Genomic DNA, 27,993 nt, shown 5'->3' with positions numbered 1-27,993 from the left:
GAACCTAAAATGGACGTTAACGAAAAAGTTATAGGCTTATAGCCACTCATTCTATGAAGTTATTCAAACAGAGTGATGGCTTTCTCAGCATGGATGGAGATAGTTGCATTTCTAACAGTGTGGTATTCATTCTCTATTTGTAAACTCTATTTGTATTTTATTGTTCTCTATTTGTAAACTCTATTTGTATTTTATTGCTCTCAGAATATACTTCTTTGTTACTGTTAATAAATAATTCTAATAACAATTCAATGATACCTAAAATCAAAAGTTTCGATAACAACTAAAATCAGAAGTTACAGCTACAATAATGCTTATATTCAAGGTCTAAATATAAATGATCTGAAAATGAACATAAAAAAGAATGCACACAATAACACATGGCCTTTTGTCGAGAAAATTTTCTAGTGGTATAAAAACTCCACCATACATGATACTCAGTTTTACCATATGAAAATAAGTATGACAGGGTGCTCTGTTTCATATTAACGGTGCATTAGGTTACACTGATTGCATATGGAGTGTAAGGTCCTCGGAGCTGCGGTGCGGTTGGGCGCCGGGTGAATGTGCACGGGCACGCGACGGGCGGGTGCGACGAACCGGGTGTGCGAAGGAAATGCGACATTTCTGCGATCTCCTTGCGACGAAACCTGCGGCACTTGGAAAACAATGCGATGGATGAACAATGGTTTATACACACGGTTGGAGGTTTGCGATGAAGGGTTGGCGGACATACCATGGTGGGTAAGGCCGACCTAAAAACAAACATTCAAGGGTGTGTATGTGCGATGGTGGGCAGTCGGTTGGGCAGCCCACCCACATGCGATGGAGTCTATATACATGAGTGCGATGGAGCTCATTTCCATCGTCCAACTTCGCACTTCATCTTCACTCTTGAAGAGGGTCTCTAGTGCGTAGATTTAAGAGGAGGATGAGCGCATACCTCATGCGCTCCTCTTGGTGAGTCGCACTTGGTGAGAGCGCTCTTGGTGAGAGGTGGATGCGTTGGGCAAGGTGTGCTCGGGTGTATTGTGCGGAGGCGTTTGTGCGGCGACTTGGTGTGGGTGTCTTGGCGACTCGGGTGAGCGCCCGCTCACACTTGAAGGTGAGATGGAGGTTGGAACCGGAGGTCGTTGAGTTGGGCAGGCAGTACTACGTGTTATGCACACGATTTGGGCGTTTGTCAAGAGTTGGCATGCAGGATTGCGTGCGGGTAGGGATACACGGTTTGGGCGTTTGCAACCAAACAAAGAGTGAACTGGCGAAGACGTGCGACGAGGTGAACGACGGGTTGGAGAGTCGTGCGACAACCGTGCGGAGGTGCCGACGAGCTGGGCAACTGAGTTTGCCGAAGTTGTGAAAATTTGGCTAAGTGTAAATTTGGGGTTTCCCAAGGACTTAGTCTGTACATTGTAAAAATGATGATTATATAATATATTGATTTGGGCAGACTCACATTATGGGGAGTTGCCCCTCCCCTTTATACTGTTTCAATTGTTGTTGTTCTTGTTATAATTGTTATGGATAATGAATGAGTATGGGCTTCATTGGTATAAAGGATAAATGTATGTTTACTTGGTTGCGAAACACAAGCTAAGTAATGTTAAAGTGAAAGTAGGCGTAGTCCACGAACATAAGTATTGGTGAAAAGAAAGTGTTCGGTGGTGCCGCACCTCGCTATAAGCGGTTGGAAGACTACCGCAGGTGTAGGGGCATGACAGTTGGTATCAGAGCAGGTCTAAAGACTTGGAGAAGTCTTGCAGGAAGCTGGGTGAAGCAAGTGTGCATACACTTGGAAGTTGATGACAGTGGAAGCAGGTTTAGCAGGGGTGAAGCTTAGTGCTTACGCCAAGCTGAACGACAAGGCATGGCAAGTTTGGGAGAATGCGGAGAAAAGCTCTTGTTGACCTTATATAGGTTGAAGCGGATGAAAGAAGGGAATCCCCAGATTCCGAAGGAACTTGAAGTCTTGGAAAATAATGTTGAAGAAGAACTTCTTCAACTTGGTTGGACAATGGGGCAATATGAAGTTGCAGAATGTGCTATCAAGGAAGAGGAAGTGATGATAGTTGAAGATGTTACAGATGTGACAATGATGGAGGATGAACTTGAGATTGATCAAGTTGGACCAGGATCGTGCAGTTTGTGGACACGGATGAATAAGGGTGCTCATATGGAGGAACCTCATGCTCATACTTGTGTTTCATTTGGGCATTTGGTGGATGGATCGTATGCAGGGAATGGCAAAGCCAGTTTGCCAATGCAAGGGAGCATCTTACCATGGATGTTTATGATGAGACCTTGTATGGAAAAGCAAGGATTGTTGATTGTTATAGGACTTGTTGGGGTTGTTTGTGACCTTATGGTAGAAGGTACAAAGGCACGTGACAAGGGTGGAACTTGATGATCATTGTGAATGAATGGGTCATGCTTTAGCCACATGGCTAAGTGCCCGGCATGACTCATGGACAGACTGGAGGGCACACTCTTGGGTGGACTTCTCATGGACGAGACCAAGAGATAGTCTTGGTGGACACTTTGGTGGGGGAGCTATGATGGAGGGACGCATGACATGATGATATGGTTGGGTGACCAAGTTCACTAGACTGAAGATTGGAGCTTGGATGAGGAGGACCGATTATTGTGATGGGTCTACTTTGTTGGACTACATGGGCAACTTAGTCATGGACATCAGGTTGGAGACATGGAGCATGGCAGTCTTATGCAGGGACATTGTGTGGGAGCACTTGTAGAGGTGTCATGGACATCCAAGGAAGAGTGCCAAGGCAGGGATGTTGTGCGGATGAATTTGCTAGTGTGACATGGAGACTTATTACTTATGAGTTGATGGAGAGGTTGTGCACTCATGTACAACGAGACCATGGACTTGGATGGAGTTGTGAGGAGATTATGAAGCTCATGATGACATGAGGTTGTGACTTTTAGGGACTTCATATATGGTGGACTTAGAGGATCTGATGCAGTGAGGAGCTGAGTTCAAGAGACTTTGATGCAGTATGGGATGCATACTTTCAAAGTACATATATGGGCATGGCTTGGAAGAGTGACTTGATGTGGATGATCGATATGAGACACTTTGGAGTGATGGAGTTACAACGATGATGATGCCTTGGTGGCAACACTTGGGCATGGGTTGAGCCAAGACTCAACTACTTTGGACAGCATGTTGCAGATGGGATGAGGACTACTTCATGGACCTGAGCATGGCTTACACTTATATGGAGATGGATTCTTGATCAAGTTGAGGGTGTGGCAGGATGTCTTGAGAAACGACTGATGGTGGCATGACGATGTGCATTCTCATGATTGAGCGTGACAGTTGGACTGGCCATCCGACTAGTTCAAGCATGAGGGAGCTCAATGTGCAGAGATGTGTTAGCATTGTGTTGGAGTATCATGGTAGCAGTTCACATGGTGACACATGATGAGGTCGACACGAGATGTTGCAATGGAGATTGTGGCAGAGGGGTCGATGATCGTGGATTGAGATGATCTCTAATGGATGGCATACCGATGAGGTGTATACCTCGGTATGGTTATCTTGGTAACGGATGGTTTCCGAGGTGAGACATGGTGGAGATGGTGGTTCTACATATGTTGCAATGACGGTTGCAGTATGTGGAGGATTTGACATCATGGATATCGATGATCTTGGTCGATGGCTACCGAGATGGCATGTTGTCGAGGACGAAAACTATTTCAGGTGGAGGAGGATGTAAGGTCCTCGGAGCTGCAGTGCGGTTGGGCACCGGGTGACCGTGCACAAGCATGCGACAGTGCGACGGGCTAGTGTGACGAACCGGGCGTGCGGAGGAAATGCGACGTTTCTGCGAGCTCCTTGCGACGAAACCTGCGACACTTGGAAAACAATGCGATGGATGAACAATGGTTTATACACACGGTTGGAGGTTTGCGATGAAGGGTTGGCCGACATACCATGGTGGGTAAGGCCGACTTAAAAACAAACATTCAAGGGTGTGTATGTGCGATGGTGGGCGGTCGGCTGGGCAGCCCACCCACATGCGATGGAGTCTATATACATGAGTGCGATGGAGCTCATTTCCATCATCCAACTTCGCACTTCATCTTCGCTCTTGAAGAGAGTCTCTAGTGCACAGATTTAAGAGGAGGATGAGCGCATACCTCATGTGCTCCTCTTGGTGAGTCGCACTTGGTGAGAGCACTCTTGGTGAGAGGTGGATGCGTTGGACAAGGCGTGCCCGGGTGTATTGTGCGGAGGCGTTTGTGCGGTGACTTGGCGTGGGTGTCTTGGCGACTCGGGTGAGTGCCCGCCCACCATGCAAGTGTGCATGAAGGTGAGATGGAGGTTGTAACCGGAGGTTGTTGAGTTGGGTAGGCGGTACTACATGTTGTGCACACGATTTGGGCGTTTGTCAAGAGTTGGCAAGCGGGACAGCGTGTGGGCAGGGATACACGGTTTGGGCGTTTGCGACCAAACAAAGAGCGAACCGGCGAAGACGTGCGACGAGGTGAACAACGGGTTGGAGAGTCGTGCGGCGACCGTGCGGAGGTGTCGATGAGCTGGGCAACCGAGTTTGCCGAAGTTGTGAAAATTTGGCTAAGTGTAAATTTGGGGTTTCCCAAGGACTTAGTCTGTACATTGTAAAAATCATGATTATATAATATATTGATTCAGGCAGACTCACATTACGGGGAGTTTCCCCTCCCCTTTATACTGTTGCAATTGTTGTTGTTCTTGTTATAATTGCTATGGATAATGAATGAGTATGGGCTTCATTGGTATAAAGGATAAATGTATGTTTACTTGGTTGCGAAACACAAGCTAAGTAATGTTAAAGTGAAAGTAGGCGTAGTCCACGAACATAAGTATTGGTGAAAAGAAAGTGTTCGGTGATGCCGCACCTCGCTATAAGCGGTTGGAAGACTACCGCAGGTGTAGGGGCGTGACATGGAGGATCTCGAGTCCCTTAGAGCAACGTCGTGAACTCCCTTTTCACATTTTTGTATTTTATCTGGATGGAAACTCAATCCTTTGTTGCTCGAAGAAGAAAATCATTATTCCAGTTGTCTTCTATTTCCAATATTAAACATATCTACAACCCACCAAATACACTTCATTTAGTTTCCCACATACTTAAATCTTCAATCTCCAACTGTAGTTATAGTTATTTTCCCCACTTGCAAACTTCACCCTTTAGTTTTCAATCTCAAATCTTGATGTAGTATTCTGGCTGGACATTTTACTCTTAATAAGACAATTTAGAATTTAAATCTTCTATGGTATATATCTCAATAGGAAAATTTCCAGAATTTATGTAATGTCGTTGTCGAATAATCTGGAATTAAAACTTGAAACTTGCAAGAAATAATTTACGCAGTAAAACCTTGTCATAAACGAAGTTATTTCAGAAATTTCATAAAAAAATTATGTCCAATATTCCATAATACCATTCACTGAAAATAATTTACTGCGATAAACCCTAGATACCAAATAAAAATATTCCAGATACAATAAATCATTCAAAACATAGCATCGATTCTGAATGGGGATTTTACTGGACATTTAATAATTATTTCCAAACCATGTCTGCCCAATACGAAATAATACAATGAAGCTCCTCGCTGCAATGGCCTGCACGGATCTATTACTGATAATGAAGCTTACTTGTGGACCTTGGCTATTGGGTTTAAATTCAACAATTCTAATTTAATAATCCTATCGGCCTCTCTTTATACCTTTCGAGACAATTACTAGTTAATTAAACTTACATCATCTTAATTTTACACAATTTTTAATATATTTAAATTTATTTATATATTTAAAAAAAAATCAATTAAAATCTTATCGTAATATTAACCTAAGAAAAAACCAAAACCACGATAAGAAAAAATTAAACTGCACCTTTTTATTGATGCTATTTGACAATATTTTACTCAAATGCAATACTGAAACATAATAATAATAAATATCATTTCCATTGAAGAAAATTCTATAAAAAATATTACAATCCTTTACCAAAGAATGAGGACAAACGAGAGACAGAATTATACTTGCTATCATGAAGAAGCAACGTTCCTACAGAGTATTCACTCTTTTATTCTTCCCAATTATTGATATTCATTGTAAATGCATCCAACAGATAAAGTCCTTATTGGTTGATGATGCGGCAGTTCTTCCTCACTTCACCAGTCAGTAGTGTTACAGGATTCACTATATTTCCCATCTTCACCATTGAGTCCGAGAAGTCCCTGGCAAATCCGAGAGGGTCAGTGGCATACTCTTTGACAATATGCCCTGTTATGATCCCCAGGCCACTTGAATACATCTCTTGGTCAGAGGGGAGGAGCCCTTCTCCTTTCGCTAAATTCATGTAATATGAATTATCGAACAGCGTGGGGCTTACATGATCCAACGGTGACAAGTTGTCATCTCCACCAGATGCAGGGCAGATCGCTTTCAATTCAGATAAATAGGGATCATTACCTGCAGTCGGGTCATTATAGAGCCGTTGCCTAAAACTTGTGCATCGAGCTTGTCCAATTGTGTGTCCTCCTGTGCACAATGGGCAACCCTAGAAACGTTAACAAAAGTGTGATATTTTTATATCAAGTTTAGATTTTGGAATATTTTAAAAATTAGATAGATAAGAGTCTAAGTGAAATATTTGATTGTGTTACTTCCATCAAGTCTTTAGAATATTTCAGAAACTGTAATTGAGTTATTTTTAGCAAAATGAAATAATTATTTTTATATTAAAATTTCAAAAAATCAATGATAAAATATGAAGTTTATTTAAGAGCATCTTTATATTTTATTGTAAATTTAGAAAATATTCTAGAATCCGATGATTAGAAATTGTTTGCCCTCTCTATTAATCCTCACATTAAAAATAATCTGAAATATTTCAGAAATCTACTATCTACATAAATTCAACATTCACTTACCAACTAGTGCGACCATATCTGTGACTGACAGGCCTTGCACTAAAAACTTTCCAATCAGATTCTGGATAGTTGCATTGGGCATGGGAATATTGGTGTTCGCCTCAACCAAACTGGCGGTTGTCGAGTCCTTTCTTCCCACGGGAACGTCCCAGTATGGCCCTCCAGACTGAGAAACAGGAAATATAGTTGAGATGGATGTATAACAAAGTTAACACTGGATCTATGGATGTTATATTTAATAGGGGTATGGTTATTAATATGAAGATGGTATACCAGTACTACTCCATCTCGAGCAGCGAGGGCAAGTATGTCGGCACAAGACACAACACCGGGGCACGCAGTCTCCAGTCTTTCCTTGATGGCATCTATAACTTCAAATCCTCTGATCGAATTTATATTTGGATTTGCTGTTTTCTCGCCTTTAAACGTTGGTGTGTCATCCAACAGCACAGACGCATCGCAGCCCTGCATTAATTCCAAATATTCTAGTAATGACTAATACTCGAAGTAAAATAAGATATTAATATTTTGGAATTCGACAATAATGGAATGCTATCTTTTTCACTTGGTCCATTGTAATAAGTTTGAGTAGGCTCCTATCTTATGGAGTTAAATACCGTGTATATCTAACCGTCAACCCAAATCTAGAGATTCATCATCATGTATGTATATATATGAATTAATAAATTTTAAAATGCGATTTACACACAAACAGAATACCTGAACAAAACAGTCGTGAAAATGTAGACGAAGTATGGAAGCTGCCATACGAGCTTCTTTCAACGTTGCTAATTGCATCTCCTCGCTTACAATGGGAACTGCAAGGGGGCATGTCTTCTCGTAATAATCTACAGACAATAATGGAGTTGGAAATTCTGCAGGAATTGCAGGAATGGATGTCAAAGCCACAAGCAAAATCTGCAAGAAAATAAGAAGTTTGTCCATTTTCCCAGGCAGTCTAATAGAGGCTCTCTTAGCAATATTGGAGGATTGATAGATTTGACTGAGGGATACCTTGCTGGATATCTACAATCTGGCCATTTTATAGAAACTCTTAATACCTTGTAGAGTGCAGGAACCTACAACCAGAACCACCTAAATGGCAAGAGTTGTGGTTGCACCTGCCATCTTTTCCAGACTGATCAACAACACAAACCAAACCAAACTTACACAATCTTTAAACTTCAAGATACAGACACAGAGAATTGACATTACTTTTCTGCACAAGAAGACACTTACCGTTGGGTAATGTTTAGTCTTTTTGCTTTGGGAAGATATTTGAAATTACTAATTTTCCAAAGGTGGCCACAGTTGACTGACTGGTTTTCCCACTGGATTGGTTGAGTGAACCTTAAATAACGATTTTGTGTATGCGTGCAGTTGGACGGTTTTCGTTTTCTTTTTATAAATAAATTGCTCACAGATGAAAGGTTTCAAAATTCATACGCATTACACAGTCATGACTTACTCACGTTGAAAAGTCGTGGAGAATTTTTGTCCAGATTTTTCAAGATTTTCTATTGGAAGGCAACGTAATTTACTTAGATCACTAAAACTTATACAGCACGCTAAAATGTGTCGTCCGCTATTAAAACACGTTGACAAAATAAATTATCTTTGAAAAATTGCCGCAGTCTCACGATTGGATGTTTTTGTCCTTTTATGTTGGTTGGAATCTCATTCTGAAATTTGTAGGTAGTAGGTTCTGGAATTTTATTTAACTATTTTGGATCTTTGAATTTTATAAATTATATAATTAAATTTCGAATTTTATTTAACTATTTTGGATTTTGAATTTTATAAATTATATAATTAAATTTTTAGTTATTTTTAGTAAAACAATTTGAAAGTTTTTTTTGGGTTTTTTCATCTAATTTTTCTAAAATTTGGTAGGAATTTATTGAAATTACAAGCTTGATGGGTAACCTCTACAGAATCAAAATGTCTTAGGGATTTTTCAGGGTGCTGAATCTATATATACAGTCAAAAAAACCAGTTTAAATAACACAGATCAAGATTTCATCTCAAATTTTTCAACCTAATTAAATCAAAAAATCCAAAAAATTACACTAAAAATAACTCCCATTCTAAACAAATACTTTATAAATTCTAAATATATCTATTTATAAATTCAAAATAATAATAATAATAATAATAAAATAACATATCTATACAAAACAATCACTTCAAATTAAATTATATTTAAATGCTAAGTATTTCTTGTTTATACATTCATATTGACTTTAAATTAAATTATATTTAAACACTAATTATTTTAAATTATGTTTAAACGCTAAGTATTTCTTGTTTATACATTCTTATTGACTTTAAATTAAATTATATTTAAACAGTAAGTATAATTTAAACGTTAAGTATTTCTTGTTTATACATTAATATAGACTTTAAATTAAATTCTATTTAAACACTGATTATTCCTTGTTTATGCATTCATATTGACTTTAAATTAAATTATATTTAAACACTAAGTATTTCTTGTTTATTCCTTGATATTGTAAAGATGGATGGAAAGTAGGTAGGCATGGCTGGTAATTCGAGATTTTAATCTTTTACACACCAAAAGCAAGTTAAGATTACTTAAAATCATTTGTGTGTATGTTTATCTTTCAAATAATCTAGAAGTCCTATTTATCGTGGAGAAAAGAAATATTGATCATTAAGTGTGATATTTAAATACAAAATTATCGAACTATAGAGAGGGTTTGGCTATGAGGGTTTTGGCATATTCGAACTATAGAGAAGGTTTGGCCATGAGGGTTTTGGCATATTAAGAACGTTAGATTCAACCTAGAAGGAGGCTTGGGGTATGAGGGTTGGGTCATAAGGACATTTTCACATGAGAATATTGAGAAAAATATTTGATAAAAAAATGGTTAGAGAGGGTTTGGCCATGAGGGTTTTGGCATATTTGAACTATAGAGAAGGTTTGGCCATGAGGGTTTTGGCATATTAAGAACGTTAGATTCAATTTAGAAGGAGGCTTGGGGTATGAGGGTTGGGTTATATAAGGACATTTTCACATGAGAATATTGAGAAAAATATTTGATAAAAAAATGGTTAGTGAGAGTAATATTAACAGTTTAGTGAAAAAGATGATATATATATTATTGATGAATTTATGACTAATTATTAAGAAAATTTTAAAATATTTTTAAGACAATGGGATAATAGGGTTATTTGATAGAATGTTGATGAAAGGGTTGAAGAAATTAATTAGACATGTTAAATTCAAGTTTATCTATCACCCGTAGGTGGTTGCAGTGCGAAATTTTAACTTCCAGAAAAAGGATTTGGACATCCTTAAATATGGATGATGAAGTTTGATGAGTTTGTTGACAGATTATTGATGTGTGTTGTCATTGATGTCAAATTCGGGAGGGATGATGCTGAGTATGTTGTCATTGATGTCATTAGTGTTGTTCGTGTTGTCATTAACATTATCTAGTTTGATGTCAAGGATGAAGTTGTAGTTTGGTTAACTAATCTTTGAAAGTTATTCTTCTCTAGTTCACCAATCTAAATGAGAATGAAAGGTGCATTGTTGAATAGCTTGTTCTGAGACCTTTCCAATGGTATAGGTCACTTCTTTTAATTCCAAAGGAATGAGAAAAATATTAGAAAAATAGAAGAGAGATAAGAGAGATTATACACACAACAAATCATTCTCATATTTTTATTGATCACAAAGGTTACATATATATATGATACTAATTACTGACTTCGAAAAATCTAGATCCTAAGAAAATGGATCTATGACTGTTACTTGACACAACAACAACCCATACACCTGGGAAACAACCACATCTAGAATAACACCTCAAAATACTCATTGACAACTTGTAATACACATGGAACACATGACATGGAAGCATTACTTCCAACAACCTCCCTTAATTCTTACATAGAAAACATTGAAAACACATATTACAACAATAATATGATATATGTCTAATTGGTCTTCATCTGCACTCACATCCACTCTGGAATCTCACAAACACCGCTCTTTCACCACCACATCTTCTAGTTATCACTTAACCTCCATTTAAAACATAACCGCCTTTGACCATTGTTGATAAACTTGTAAGATCAAAAATGTTGACACCTCATATCGTCGAGGCTTCCGCGATAAGAGTTGTCAAGTAATGAACCGTCCTATGGACCAACCACCATATGTCAGATATTTTTCTTTCGACTATCTGTCAGTTGCTAAGATGGAAGTTTGGATACTAAATGTGTTCAAAAGTTGATCAAACAACTTGACCTTACTAACACACAAGAATTGATGTTTCAGACACCGAGGCTTCCAGTTTAAGAACCACCAACCCTTTTTATAACAAGAATTGAAACATTTCACAACTACAAACTCAATAATAATCAAACTATTAGCTGCCATTTAGGCGTAGACAGGTTACCACATCCCTCCTTAGCACAAGTCAAAATTTGTTCATCTGCTTTAATCTTTTTCTTGGAGCTTTCTCGTCTTCATGAAGCATCATTTGTTAAAGTGGTCAATTCCAACAAACTTACACTCACACATTGAGATGACCAAACTCACTATGTTTAAAATGCAAACTCCAAAATTTGAGATCGGAACAAGATTGCAACATAAACATTTGACACAGAGATCTCTTCCCTACAGAAGCGAAAAATTGAGATTTGCCTCCAATTTTAAAACTTTTGACATATATCATTGGCCACTTGAAACTCCTACACCCAAGATCTTAGATCCAATCCAGATCCATGTAGCAACATGTACAGTTCATGGGCATGATTTTGCATATTTATAATATGATAGTGCACACAAATTTGACAAAGCCATCCAGACATGAATTTAACTCCTTTGTAGGTTTCAGGAAGATAAGCACAAACGAAACTTTATAGATAGCAAAATAATAGAAGGATCTAATGATGCTTAAAGAACCTGCAAATAATCAAACAGATCTACACACGAGATCACAAAAAAATTCACACACTAAAAATAAACTCTCACACATCTATCCTAAAATGTACTGAAATAATAACACTCACGATCCCTCACATATTCCTGGCCCTCCCTTTAGGGAGTCAAGCCAGTACTAGCTATGATACCATATTAGAAAAACAGAAGAGTGCTAAGAGAGATTATACACTCAACAAATCATTCTCATATTTTTATTGATCACAAAGGTTACATATATATAGGATACAAATTTATGACTTCAACAAATCTAGATCCTAAGAAAGTGGATCTATGACTGGGACATAACACGATGACAACTCATACACATGGGAAACAACCACATCTAGAATAACGCCTCAGAATACCCACTGACAACTTGTAATACACATGGAACACATGACATGGAAGCATTACTTCCAACAAAAAATGTGTTTGAAGTGAGGTAGATCATGAAAGGTTCTAGGCTAGTCAAAGTTCCAATATGGTAGATTGGAGTTCAAACCAGTATGGACTAGCCAGATAGGCCAAGGACCAGTATGTGTAACAACCTCGAAATTAAAACATGCAACTAATTAGATAAATTATGTGATTTACAATCAACATACCTCTCTTCAACTAATTAGCATAGAACTTTTAAGAAATAGGAGCAAAAACCTTACCTGTAGCGATAATATTCCTTACTTGTCATTTCAGAGTTGAACGTTATTTGAATCCTACTAACTGCAACAAAGTTTTGGGGACAACTCTCCACCCAACCATAGGCTCAGTTGCACAAAATCTTGCTACAACTGGCCACCCCCGAGCCCTCAATCAATGTACTACTGCCAGGGAATCCTTTGTCTTACAACACTTTTCTCCCAAGAGAATGGATGATGGAATCATGGAATGATCTCTCATCTTCCTCACCATCTATTAAATAGAGCAAACATTGGAAGGGGAACTGCATGCACACATTCCATGTGTCAACATGCAACTTTTATTTCTTTAAACTTTAACTTAATTTAGTAATTCTCTTAATATAATTCTTTCTTATTTTATTCCTTTTTACTTTTTGATAACTTTACTTGTTTTTACTATTTTATAGTTCTCTTAATTTAACTCTTTCTTATTTTATTTTACGTTTTGTTAACTTTACTTATTTTTACTATTTTTATAGTTTATTTTTATTTATATTTATTTAGAACTCTAGTATTGTTATTTACTATTTTATTTATTTATTATTATTATATTTTCTTCATTATTTATTATTTATTTACTATTATTATATTTTCTTTATTGTTTATCATTTATTTTCTTATATTTTAATATTATATTATATTATTTATTATTTTTATTATTATTAGGGGACATTACATACTCCCCCTCTTTAAGGAACTTCATCCTGAAGTTAAGTTGAATTATTTAACATTTTATTTATTTAGTTATTTATTACGTCATGTTTGCACTACACTAGCTGAACTAGTATAAACAACAGGCATCGAAATTTTTCACAACACCTGGGAAATCTCAAGGAATCTCTGTCCTTTTTCCCACTTTCGGAACCAAGCATAAGCCTCCCCGGTCTGTATCCTAGTCCAAGGCTGGCCCCAAGGCTCGCACCTGACTTAGACCTCATCTGCCCCAAGGCAAGCATCCAGTACGGTACTCAATGACTCCGGGCATCTCGCAAGGCTGGCCCACTCCCTCCACAACTACTAAGGTGCATAGCCCCAAGCATCGAAGTCCTTACACCCCCACCAGACTTCGGCATCCCAATCCAATACTAGGCACCTAGCCTATAATATCAGGCACTTGGCCTCCTCAAGATGGTCTCATAGCCCTTCAAGAGCTATCCATCAAGAGCTATACAAAACAAAGGAACCACTGGCATATGTAGTGTTGATTGAGTATGTCCCCAACCCATATGGTGTTACATATTCTCCCTCGCAGGTATGGGATCTTGCAAGATCATCAAATAAACCGACCCTCTCGGCCCATTTGTGGAATTCCTGTCCATCACCACCTCTCAACATACATCTAATGAACTAGTAATAACCATAGTATCATAGAAAATAATCCACATGTCAAGTCTTGCATGTTATCATGAGAACATAACGTCATTGTTATCACAAAATTATGCATGTCATAAATCTACATATAATTACCACGTGCTTCACATCATAATATCATCATAAGTTATAACATCAACATCTCTACATCAAAGACATGTCATGACATCACATAATAAATGGAACCACATGTCAATATAAACACATATTATAACATCATAATCTATATGCCACATTATTCATACCATATCCATCATGAGCATACAACATCATTATTATAACAAAATAAATAAATAAGAACTGTGTGTGCATCATTATCCTCACATCAGGACTATGTCCAATTTCCACATACCATCACATCATAAAACATCATCACAATATTATACTTCAAGTCATAACAAAAAATAAATTTAACTCATAAATTGTGGTTAACCCTTTCAAGTTATATTCTATACATATAATTTTATTAGAAAACATGTATTAAGCAATGCCAAGATTACTTGAATCACTACGTATTAACTTGATCCATGCATATTTTCACTGCTTATAAGATTTTAGAAATAGTAGTTAAATAATCTCAAACTATTTATAATTATTACCTATTTAATAAAAATTTAAAGTAAATATTTTATAATAATAATAATATTTTGAAGACCACAATTTGGAATTCCCTAACATATTTATATTTATAACCTACTTTAACTTTATACAGTTTACACTCACTCTCCTATATATATATATTACCATTTTCACTTACAAAATTTACATAAACACCATGCAACTCTTATTTTATATAGACTTATCTTATGCTTATTTACAATAATGTTGAGTAAATTAAAAATTTCAATGCCTCTCCATTTCCGTTGATCCCAAAAACCAAATAATAAAATTCTTTTGGAAAAATATGAACGGGCCTTGAAGCATGGTCCAGGGTCAACATTTCAATAAAACACTGTTCTTCAACATCTTAATTAAAAATTTCAATGCCTTTCCATTTCCGTTGATCCCAAAAACCAAAAAATAAATAAATAATTGATGGCAAAAACCTTATGACGAGATACTATTTCATGTTTGACGAGGGATTAATATCTTATGTTTATAACCGATTAGTGGAGTTATGTTCACCATAATTTCAACATGCATTCTATCTTTTTACTTAAAACTACATCGATTTCACCTATAACTCACTTTTAATATTTTATAAATGAACTTGCATGAGATTCTCAAAGGCTGTAAATTACCTAACTAATATATATATATTATCGCTTCAAAAATCAGTTTAGGTTTTAATGTTAAAAAATATGATTTGGGTTTTGGGGTTTTGAAAATATTTAGGGAAAATAAATATTTTATATAAATAGATGTAGAGGGTGTACTTTTAGTATATAAACTATTTTATTGATTACATACACATTTTTGTAAATAATAGTTAAATGTAAAGTATTTGTTAATTTTTTTAAATGCATGTATGCAATATTGTAACAACGATGCTATAAAGTTATCTTTTAATATATTTATTTTAAATTTAATAGAGTTATTTTAAATTTAAGCTATAACTGTAGATTCAAAAATAAGCATACATATAATTACATGCGAATTAAAAGTGCTCCAATTTTATCTCTAATAATAAGGAAAGTTTATATAATTTAGAAATACTATTTATTTTATATATATTATTTTAAATGTACATATTTTAAGAGAAATTTTTTTTGTTTGATTAAATTCTTTCTTATTATTATAAAAAATATTGATAAATTTACTTAAGTATTTTTCTCAATTTTCTATTCTAGAGGTCAAATAGAGTCGAAATCCACTCTGATACCATATGTAACAACCTCGAAACTAAAACATGCAACTAATTAGATCAATTATGTGATTTACAATCAACATACCTCTCTTCAACTAATTAGCATAGAATTTTTAAGAAATATGAGCAAAATAAACTTACCTGTAGCAATGATATTCCTTACTTGTCATTTCGGAGTTGAACGTTATTTGAATCCTGCTAACCGCAGCAAAGTTTTGGGGATGACTCTCCACCCAACCGTAGGCTCAGTGGCACAAAATCTTGCTACAACTGACCATCCTCGAGCCCTCAATCAACATACTACTACCGTGGAATCCTTTGTCTTACAACACTTATCTCCCAAGAGAATGGATGATGGAATCATGGAATGATCTCTCATCTTCCTCATCGTCTATTAAATAGAGCAAACATTGGAAGGGGAACTGCATGCACACATTCCATGTGTCAACATGCAACTTTTATTTCTTTAAATTTTAACTTAATTTAGTAATTCTTTCTTATGTTATTTCTTTTTACTTTTTGATAACTTTACTTATTTTTACTATTTTATAGTTCTCTTAATTTAACTCTTTCTTATTTTATTTTACGTTTTGTTAACTTTACTTATTTTTACTATTTTTATAGTTTATTTTTATTTATATTTATTTAAAACTCTAGTATTGTTATTTACTATTTTATTTATTTTTTATTATTATATTTTCTTCATAATTATTATTTATTTACTATTATTATATTTTCTTTATTGTTTATCATTTATTTTCTTATATTTTAATATTATATTATATTATTTATTATTTTTATTATTATTAGGGGACATTACAGTATGAGCGTAGTCCAATATGTGTGGAGTAGAAGACAATATGGACTAGTATAATAGGTGGAGGATCATAGAATGTCCCACAACATTCAAGCATGGGATGATATAGACTTCACCAAGAAATAAGGATTGATATGAACCCTTACTAGTATAAATAAGACCAATAGGTTGGGGACCAATAAAGGGCCCACAATGTTGGAGCATGAGCTAGTATAGACTTTCCCAGGAAGCGGGGACCAATATAAGTCTGAAAGGTGAAATCTGGTATGAACTCACCTGGTAAGTTGGGAACTAGTGGAAGGGCCAACAAGTGTGGTCCCATACGCAAAATTGAATAAGGCCAAATTTTTTTATAATGTGAAATTGTGATTCACCATTAACTTTTCCCATCTTAATCACTGCCCTTAGTCGACACTTGTCGATTAATTAATCATGATTAAGTGCATATCTGGATAATATTAAGGAAGATTAATTATACTGGGATACCAAAACCCCCACCGAATATAACATAACACCTATATGACATGGCAAGTCCACATGGATGATAGGATGCATGCTTGATGACATGGAAACCATAGCTCGTGACATGTGGCATGCATATTTGACATTTTTGTCCATCATAGTGGAGAAATGCGAGTGACACATGGCGGGTACAAATCAATATTCGAACATGTGGAAAGCTCTAATTGGTTGTAGAAGTAGATGTGGAATGTGAATTTGAAGGTGACAACGCTATGGTGGGTCCCTCCCTGAGATACTAGAGCACTAGGAACTGGAGTGTTATTTTGGTGTAAAAACCCCAGGTTAGGCCAATATGACTTGGCGTGGAATAATGTGGTGGTAATGTGGTAGAAGAAGGAACAAGTGGCAGCGCATGGTTGGTTCACCATTTGATAGGATCCATGTAAGCACTGTGTTTGGTGAAGTTTTTATGTATTTATTGTTTTTGCCATAAAAGGGAAAAATGTAAGGTTTAGCGTATAGCCAAAGGATGTCTTGTGTGGGGCCCATACTGGGCTACTGGGCACTAGGAGGTTGAAATAATTATAAATTAATTCAGTATGTGCTTGGCCCGAGTAATAGAGACATTGTCATTAAGCAGTAGTACAATAATTGACAGATATCAGGGTACCATGGCACCAAACATTCAGGAATTGTGCAGAGAATTAGGGGTTTAAGCTTATGCTTACCAACGCAGGTCACAGGGAGACTTAGTTCCATATCAAGTGCTAAGGTTGAATAATTAATGGTTTAGGCACATAAATAACAAAGTTGATAAAATAAAAGGTTCTTGAATAGAGGAAAAACCTTGAAGTTTGTGGGTATAAAATAGAGACAAAATGACGTGAAAACTAAGAGAGGTCTTATGCAATGAGATATCTCATGTAGTGTAAGTATAAGAGTATTGTGGGAAAGTAGATGAGAGACAGTTCATGAGAATTCATGAGAGAGAACTGTGCTACATGAAATAAGATGAGCGTAGTGCCTGATTTGTCATAGTTGAGACAGAGTATGCTCAAGAGTCTTTGGAAAAAGTTGAGGGTTAAGAATGCCAAAGATATGAAGTATTTAGAAAGATGATTTAATTATTATGAGTATAGAACCGTTATGTGAAGCTATTTTGTGAAAATAAATTGCAAATAAGAAGAGATGATGCAATACTTAAGGAGTTATCTCATAAAAAGAACTATGCGGATGGCAGATTTGAGAAGGTGTGGCATAGATATGGTGGAAGATTGATTGAATAAAGAACTAGAAAAGAAGAGTCATTTGTTGAGAAATATCAGAGAAAGAATGGTAGATGTAGATTTAAAGATTTTTGTTTGAGTGAAATTTAAATGAAGAGCCACTTGCATCTAAGTCTAAAAAAGCATGAAAAAAGGATCTGTGTGGTAGAGCAAGTTGTTCCATGTAAAGACTAAGAGATTGGTGTCTCCTTCAGGTTGGTGCCTGTAAAGACCAGGGTATTGGTGTCTCCTTTTGGTTGGTTCCTAGAAAGACTAAGGGACTAGTGTCTCCTTCAAGTTGGTGCATGTAAATTTTAAGGGATTAATGTCTACTTTAGGTTGGCTTCTATAAATAATAGGGGATTGGTGTCTCCTTCCATTTGGTTCCTATAAATATTAGGGGATTCGGGTATTCTTTAGGTTGGTGCACATAAATAATAGGGGATTGGTGTCTCCTTTAGGTTAGTTCCAATGATAAAATGGGTATTGGTGTCTCATATAAGCTTTTGCCTACAAATATTAATGTAATTTGAAGTTGGTTCTTGCAAATTCATCTAATCAAAACAAGTTTTTTTAGTTTTCTCCCATATTGGTTTCCACATAAGTGTTGTGTTCATATGTATGCATATTTCTTGTATTATGGTTGTGTTATATAATTCTCTAGATTGTTAAAGTGTTTTATACTAATCCATTCCCCCCCATCTTAGTTGAAACTTAATTTCCAATAATTGGTATAAGAAAAGGTTCCATCAATAACTGTTTAACTAGTGGAAGATAGATCAATAGGGACCATGATTAAACAAGATGGAATTTCTTGAGAAAGAGCACCATTATTAAATGGATCAAAGTATGCAATTTGGAAGGTAAGAATGATGAGGATGGTCAAGTTGCGAAGAACAAGGCCAAACTAGTGTGCAAAAGATATGCACATGTTGAAGGAGTTGAATTTGAAGATACATTTTCCCCTGTCATAACATTAGTAGAAATAAGAATGTTTTTAGTGTTTTCCTATCATAATAATTTTGAGGTTTATCAAATATATGTGAAATCAACATTTCTAAATGGAGAGATCAAGGAAGAAGTATGTATAGAGCAACATGAAGGGTTCTAGTTTTTAGATAAGAAATAGGATGTGTACAAGCTGAAAACGACCTTATATGGATTAGAGGAAGCACCAAGGGCATGGTATTCATGATTAGACAAGTATCTACAAGAGAGAGATTTGAAAAGAGGGACAAAAGATAGTAATTTGTATATAAAATTATATGAAAATGTAAATATTTTGGTTATTATTGTTTATGTTGATGACATTATCTTTGGAAGTGATGTAGATTTACTAAGCCAAAGGTTGTAGTTGTAATGCAATATGAGTTTGAAATGTCAATGTTAGGGGAATTATACTTTTTTTTTCATTTACAAATTGCACAAACAAAAAAAGGCATGCTTATATCACAAAGAAAATATCTCAAGGAGATGTTTAAGAAGTTTGGAATGGAGCATTGCTCACCTGTTAATATCCCTATGGTTATTTGTGGCCTATTGTACCTCACAACATCAACACTAGACACAATGTAGGATGTTGGTTCGTTATCAAGGTTTCAATCTACCCGAAAAGAGATTCATTTGTTATTTGCAAAAAGAATATTCATATATGTAAAGAGCACCATAGATTTTGGTTTATGGTATCCCAAGGGCCAAAACTTCTACTTAACTGCATACACATATGTTGATGGGTTTGGTAGCAGAAATGATAGGAAGATCACAAGTGATGATGCATTATTCTAGGAAACTATTTAGTGGTATGCCTATGTAAAAAATAGACTTCAATCTCCTTATCTATAGTTAAAGTAGAGTACTTCACATTTGCTTTTTGTTGTACTCAAATACTATGAATGAAGTAGGCCTTTCAGGATATGAAGGTAACATATGATCAACCAATTCCCATTGTTTGTGATAACATGAATGCCACCAGTATGTCCAAGAACCTTGTTCTTCATTCAAAAACAAAACATATCCCTATAAAGTATCATTTTCTCAAGATGTGGGTAGCTAGTTAGATTGTTAGGTTGGAATATATAACTAAAAAGGAACAAATTGCTAACATATTCACTAAGCCTCTTGCCAGAGATCCCTTTGAATATTTAAGGAAAAAGTTGGGAGTGATGTCTCCCTCGTCTCTTCAATAAATCCCTTCAAAAGGAGAAAAGGTAGTTATCCATTTCTATCCATGGTAGTGTTGATGGCGTTGAATGCACTTCTTATAACTTTGAGGGTATCTCTCCAATATGAGGTGCCAACTAGGGTTCACATTGTTTGGGATGAGAGTCCCATTCAATTTTTTAGGTTGATTGCCATCTGATGCTTTTATGAATGTTAAACGAAAGGGAAACCTAAATTAATTCCTTGATAGAATGTAAGTAAAATCAACTTCAATGAAAATACTTTAAACAATTTGTACAAGGAATTCTATTGTAGATTTATAATAATCATGTATCTCAAAGAAAGATTGATATCAATATCTAACTAAAATACTATACTAGTTATTAATTGCAAAATAGTTTGGAATCAATAACCAACGTAAACATATGCAAATGTTAGTAAGAAATTCTTAGAATGATAAGGGTTTTCAACTAACAAAATATTTCTTTAACTTGCCACAATTATACAACAATCATATATTAATGAACAATAACAAAGAAAATTTTTATAGTAGTCGATAACACATGATAATGAATTCATTTCCATATCCCTTCAAGCTTCTAAATATTATAGTTGAACATTAAATTCCAAAGCATAAAGTGTTCAAAAATCCTAATAGTGGGAGTGCATAAACCTGAAAACTAGTCCTCAAGGTGACTACAAGCTTTTCCCTTTTAAAAGTTCCCCAAAAGTCCAAAAATTAAGATCATTTCCCCCTTACTATAAGGTTATGTTTATACAAAAGTGAGGTGACTCTTCACCTTCCATGACTTTTCACCTACCCTGACTTATAATTTCTAATTTGCTTTATTTTCTAATTTTGTTTTACTACATAATTACATCAAAATTCCAAAATAATCTTTTGAATAAAATAAACATCTAACTCTGGCCCAACCCCGAAATTGATAAGGCTTGCACTTAGATTTGTAACTCTTGGGTCACATGAGTATGTCAAGCCTTATAATATGTTACAATAGGTAAAACTTCTCTCAAAATTAAGCCTTCATTTATGACTTTGTATTCACGTTATGTGGTACTATTGTCTTCAAGTCAGCTTGGTTTGTGAAATAATGAAGTGAGCATGGTATACAGCTTAGCAGGATCCATCAAATGATGTGTCAATGCTTCTTTGGTTAGATTTATATCCTTTTCCATGACAATTAACTATCATGCAAGAATCATTGCTTGTATTTCATATTCAATATCTTGCTCTGGTCTCACCTCTCCTCAAGATTTGATTGATACTAACTTGTGATATTTTTCTAGTCTATCCATCATAATGTGATGATTTTGATAGGAATTCATAGTTCTTACCACATCTTTTTCAATCTTTTCATGTGGTCAAATGGCAATTTTTATTACAACCTTATCTCTTTCTTGACTGAGCTCATCTTTTCTAGGAAATACCTATGGTTAACTAGGATGCTCCATACTCCATGAATGAATCAGATCAATGGCTAACAATGTGTCTTTGAGTCGTACATATTTCCTTTAACTTCATTTTGAATTAAAATTAGTATAGCAACCACCTTTTGGAGTTTCCCAAGTTCTTGGTACAATTGCTTCATGATGTCCTCCAGTGATTTGTTTATCTCCAATACACCACTATGATAATACTAATCATAAGATATTGAAGTCGATAAATTTGTGTTTTATTTCCACGGCCTTTTGATTTCTTGGTGGGATTTGTTCAAGCTCCTATCTTGCTCTTCTACCATTTCATTGAAACGCTCAATATTCCTTTTTATTGTTGAGGAAAAAGAAGTCTTGGTTGAGGTTATGGCCAACAGTTTATCTAAAGAGTTAGACATTATATTTCTTTTTGTGGTCACTGAGATGGGATTTTCCATTTCTTGAGCCCAACATTTCCTCCTCTCCTAGACAATCTGATCAGTGTCCATGTCAAAAAATAATTATGCCAAGTTCATAACTTCATTGTCATTGCTTAAAGTGATTCCCATCTAACTTGCTATAGAATGGCCTCCCATCAATGATGTCGAATCTAAGGATGTCAAATCAATGTCCAAGCGATGCAAACCAACATAGTCTACTTTTTGGGCTTCTTGTTCATGTTGTTATTTTAATCTTTCTTCCTCTTGGGTGTGTTTTTCCAACCATTTTCTTTCAAGACAATCTTCTTCTTGCCTTTTCTTTTCTTCTTCATGTTTCCTTTCTTGCATATACTTTTGTATTGTTTTTCTTTCTGCCTTTTCTATTTTTTATACCTCTTCTTTTCTATTTTCTATTTCTCCTTCTTTCACTGAGATCTTCTTTTAATTTCTTCTCTTTTTCTTTCTTTGTACCTTCCTTTTATGTTTCCCTTTTTTGTGACTTTTTCTTGTCTTTAGAATTATTTCCTTTGGAACACTATTCTACTATAGGATTGGATCCATTCATTCATTCCAAGGACTCTACAACATTGTAATAGCTTTTAATTCTTTCTTTATCTTTATCGATTTGCGACAAGTAAGGCCACTTGCACTTACATTTGTAACAATGTTTTGAGACTACACCCGTTGTGTCATACCTATGGAAGTCAAACTCTTCAAATTTAAAATGATTCAGATTAGCATCTTTTGCTTGTGCTTCTTTATATCTCTTTAAATCGTACATACCTACATAAAAGGGGTGTATTGGCCATGTACCTTCTTCAGTTGTGTTAGCATGCCACCAACACTTGTGATCACTTGATATGTAATTTCCTGTAAAATTATCTTAGCAGTGACAAACAATGGGAATTGATTTGGTGGTTTCCATGAGCCAAATACTATGATACATGTTGAATCTGGTGGGATGAATCATTCAACAACTCCCTGAACTACTTCCTCAACATGATCAGACATGCACGATGAATCGTGATCAAATAAGATATGGAAGAGTGGTGAAATGAAGCCTTCAACTATATTTATATATGATGTCGTATAATGGCTCTCTCACAACTTCCTATAGTAAATATGCAAGGGCTAAATGTCTATAGTTAGAGTCCACCTCTAGTCCATCATCTCAAACTCACATCTAGCACATATGCAATCAACAAAGAAAGAAGCCATGTACAATTTAGGTTGTTCTCCTTCGGTTAGAATCTGAGCATATGTCACATTGGCTTGGATAGATGCAACAATAATTTCATCCCAATTAAAAATGACCCTATGATGAGTGCTTATGTACGTTAATGGGACCCAACTCTCCTCAAGAATTATGTTGTTGCTTTTCCATAAAACCTACAATGCATAGTTGCAACCATATGATATGCTCTCCTAAGTTAATTCATTTTATATATGTTATATGACTTACTTTTGAACTTGTTGGGTTATTTCCATTAACTTCTTATGATGTCCTTTCTATTCAAACTAAACGTCTTCTACCAAACCATTGAGACTACAATACGATGTTTCGGTATCTTATAATACTCAACTATTTGGGGGTATGTGAATGGAACAATTTTATTATCCTGAATATATCTGGTATTCATATCCCTTGTATTAATACACTTCACTACCCATTATATGGTCTCACCACATGGAAATACCACCAAATGAGAAGCCACTTTATGTAGCCATGACTTCCTGAAATTTTGGTACACCCCAATGTCTTCCTCTCCATCTATATATTCTTTCCTCACAAACAAATGGAATTCTTATAACCACTATAGAGAAATTGACTTGTGAACATAGCACCTTCTATCAATATAGGTGGGCATCAATGTGATAGGAATTTTCTCAGGTTCTTCTTCCACAAGGTCTTTCCCAGGTATACTCTTAGGAGGAGACATATTTTTTGGATGATGATATGATGAAATATTGCAAAATTACCAAGCCTTGAAGATCAATATATCCATTAAAATAAGTAACTTAGAAAACTAAAGGTAAATAGGGGCACAACGTAAAATAGTAGTGTAGTCTGAACCAAAGAGATGCTCTATGACACAAGGTAAAAATTATGCTATGAAAGAAGATTGTGTTGCGATATGAATTAATATATTCACACTATAAATATTTTTTGCACAATGGAACTTGGTCCATAAGGGTGTGAGGTATGGCTCTCATAGGAAATGCAAACATATGATGATATGGAAGATGTGAAGGAAAACCATACCCATGGTGAGGCCAAGGGCATAGAAATGATTGATGAAGTGCTCTTATGAATTTCCAATGAAAATAAAGAATGATTAAAGGACAACAAGCCCATTGAAGTGAAAATGTCATAAATGGATAAAAATCCGACAACTTCAGTGCTAGGTGGAGGCACCACTGATGGAATGGAGTTGATTTGGTGAATAGAAACAAGCACAACCCAAAACTTAGGAAGTTTTGGTTTGGAAATGTGTGGATACTAACTACAATAAGAGAGATAATCCCATATTAAAATCTGTAGCTACTAATTTGGGTAGATGTGAATAATGGTAAAATATGTAACATAAGGCACATGGATGGTTAGTGTAAAAATTTGTTTCACTTCATGTAAAGATCAGGAATAGTTACCTCTACCACTGGGACAGGGGCATCAGATCTCACAACTTTGAGAGCATAGTGAATTTGTTGGTGGCATGGTCGGTGTTTTCGCAAAGAACAACTTGAGGAGGCATGGTGGTCAGAGTGGCCATAGCCAATCCAGGAGTATTGGTGTCCCTATCATTCTTATTCTTTCCTCCAACTACTTATTAACTAATTCTAGTCTTATTCTAAGGGATGGATTCCTTGAGTGATTGTGAGGTTGATGGTGAGGTAACACTAGAAAGTTTCATGGGAGTTATTACTAGATGGAAAGATGGGGGAAAAGAGGTAGGTGGATTAGGAGGATTAAGGTACCAAATATATATGCCCAAGGTAAGCACAGGGAGACTCAATGTGGCCATTACAGGGATCCCAACTCCAGCGGGTAAAGGGAAAAGGAAGGGAATATATGTAATGGGTGATCCTAACCATGAAGTCCCTCTAGATGTTGAATCAACAAGTTCATTTGAGGCATATAATTTAAAAAATCCTTCATAAATTCTAAATACACTTTTTTATATATTTCAAATAAAATTGATAATAATAAAAAGAAACACACACACACACGGATATATATATATATATATATATATATATATATATATAGAGAGAGAGAGAGAGAGAGAGAGAGAGAGAGAGAGAGAGAGAGAGAGAGAGAGAGAGAGAGAGAGAGAGAGCACTTTAAATTATATTATATTTAAACACTAAGTATTTCTTGTTTATACATTGATATTGTAAATATGGAAGGAAAGTAAGTAGGCATGGCCAGTTATTCGAGATTTGAATATTTTAAAAACCAAAAGAAAGTTAAGATTACTCAAAATCATTTGTATGTATGTTTATCTTTCAAATAATTTAGAATTCATATTTATCCTGGAGAAAGGAAATATTGATTATTAAGCGTGACATTTAAATACAAAAATATCGAAATATAGAGATGGTTTGGCCATGAGTGGTTTGGCATATATGAACTATAAAGAGGGTTTGGCCATGAGGGTTTTAGCATATTAAGAATGTTATATTCAACATAGAAGGAGGCCTTGGCCATGAGGGTTGTGGTTCTGGCATATTAAGGGCATTCTCATATGAGAACATTGAGATAAAGATTTGAAAAAAAATTGTTAGTGAGATTAATATTAGTAGTTTGGTGAAGAAGAAGAAGATATATATATTATTCATGAGTTTGTGACTAATTATCAAGAAATCTTCAAAATACCCTTGAGACAATGGGGTAATATAGTTATTTGATGAATATTGGTGAAAGGGTTGAAGAAATTAATTAGACATACTGCATTCAAGCTTATCTATGACTTGTAGGTGGTCGCATTGCCAATTTTTAACTTCCAGAAAAAGAATGTGGACATCCTTAAATATGGATGATGAAGTTTGTTGAGTGTGTTGGCATATTATTGAGTGTGTATTTTCATTGATGTAAAATTCAAGAGGGATGATGTTGAGCATGTTGTCATTGATGTCAATAATGTTATTCATGTTGTCATTAACATTATCTAGCTTGATGTCAAGGATGAAGTTGTAGTTTCGGTAACCTATCTTTGAAGGTCATTCTTCTCTAGTTCCCCACTCCAAATAAGAATTAAAGGTGCATGGTTAAATAGCTTGATCTATGAACAGAATGGAAAGTGGAATCCACCCATGGTATTCATCCATCTATGGTATTTATCCACCCATGGTATTTATCCATCCATGGTATTTATCTACCCATGGTATTGTAAATGACTTCCACCCATGGTTTTTATTAGGGTCCTATATTTTATAGGATTAGTTGACTATTTATTGTTGATTTTTGTATATGGAATGTTATAATTAATATTCCATTCTGTAAATTATTTCCAAAATAGAAAACGAAAAAGAAAAATAAAAATAAAAAGGGGATACAAAAATAAGAAAAATATATATATGTGAAAAGAATAAAAAGTAAAAAAAAATATATGAGAAAATAGAAAAAAGAATAAAAAAATACCCCAAAAAGAATAATTGAGCAAATCTAAATTCCACTCAAAAAATGAAAAATGCATTAGTAATACCTTAGAAATTTTGAATAATGTGTTTCTAGTCAAAATGCCACATTGAAGTAAGAGAAGTAGATTAGTTAGTTTAATCACATTGTTTAAGCGTGATTAGGATGGATTAAATAAAATTAGTTTAGGTTAGTGAATAATCAACCACACAGTGTAATCATGGTTGAATTAGATTAGTTAGAATAAAATTAATTAACCACATTGTTTAAACGTGGTTGATTGACAATCAAATGAGAAAAATAATGAAAACCTCAGAAAAATAAAAAAAAGAAAAAGAAAAAAAAAAGGCCTACATGTTCAATCTTTGTTCCAAAAAATGTTTAAGACTATCATGATCTGTTTTTACCTTGAAGTGTTTTCCCATTAGGTAAGGTCGTCATTGCTTTGGTGCATGTAGTATTGCCAATATTTCCTTCTCATAAATAGGTTTGTGTTAGTACTTTCCTTTGATTGGATGACTTTCAAAAGAAATGGGTCTTCCTTCTTCCATTAAAACAACACCAATTCCATTTCCTGAGGCATCACATTCCACAACAAAGGCTTTTGTGAAGTCTATCGTAGCTAATACCAGTGCTTGGTACATTTCCTCTTTAAGATGTTCAAATGCCTTAGTTGCTTCTAGAGTCCAAGAAAATGCATATTTCTTTAGTAATGTTGTTAGAGGTGCATCTATTCTCCCATAATTCTTAACAAACTTGTGATAATACCCTGTCAACCCAAGAAATGCTCATAGATTCTTTATGTTTGTGGGCATTTTCCATTCCTTAATGGATTTAATTTTGTTAGGGTCTACCTTAAAACCCTCATGAGATGCAATATGACCCAGATTTTCCACTTCCTATACTCCAAAGAAACATTTGGAGGTTTTTTCATATAATTATTTCTCCTCAAATAGTGTGAGAACCCTGTCAACATGTTGAACATGATCGTTCCAATACTTGTTGTAGATTACTATATC

The 27,993-nt window shown here is 35.2% G+C and overlaps 1 protein-coding gene across 1 annotated transcript; it reads right to left on the bottom strand.

Annotated features, from left to right (window-relative positions):
- Positions 1-6,038: 6,038 nt before the first annotated feature.
- LOC149223440 (peroxidase 11-like) lies at positions 6,039-7,998 on the bottom strand. The gene is made up of 4 exons (XM_089383298.1): positions 7,669-7,998; positions 7,222-7,413; positions 6,949-7,114; positions 6,039-6,556 (listed from the first exon to the last, which is right to left on the bottom strand). The coding sequence occupies exons 1-4, from the start codon at positions 7,891-7,893 to the stop codon at positions 6,153-6,155; spliced, it is 987 nt and encodes a 328-aa protein (XP_089239424.1). The 5' UTR covers positions 7,894-7,998; the 3' UTR covers positions 6,039-6,152.
- Positions 7,999-27,993: the final 19,995 nt, after the last annotated feature.

This window comes from Pinus tabuliformis, chromosome Q, assembly GCF_031772625.1.
Source record: "Pinus tabuliformis cultivar Carrire ecotype Pingquan chromosome Q, CPIR1, whole genome shotgun sequence".
Lineage (NCBI taxonomy): Eukaryota > Viridiplantae > Streptophyta > Pinopsida > Pinales > Pinaceae > Pinus > Pinus tabuliformis.
Note: the sequence above shows the minus strand (reverse complement) of the source record. Positions and strands in the feature narration are given on the sequence as shown.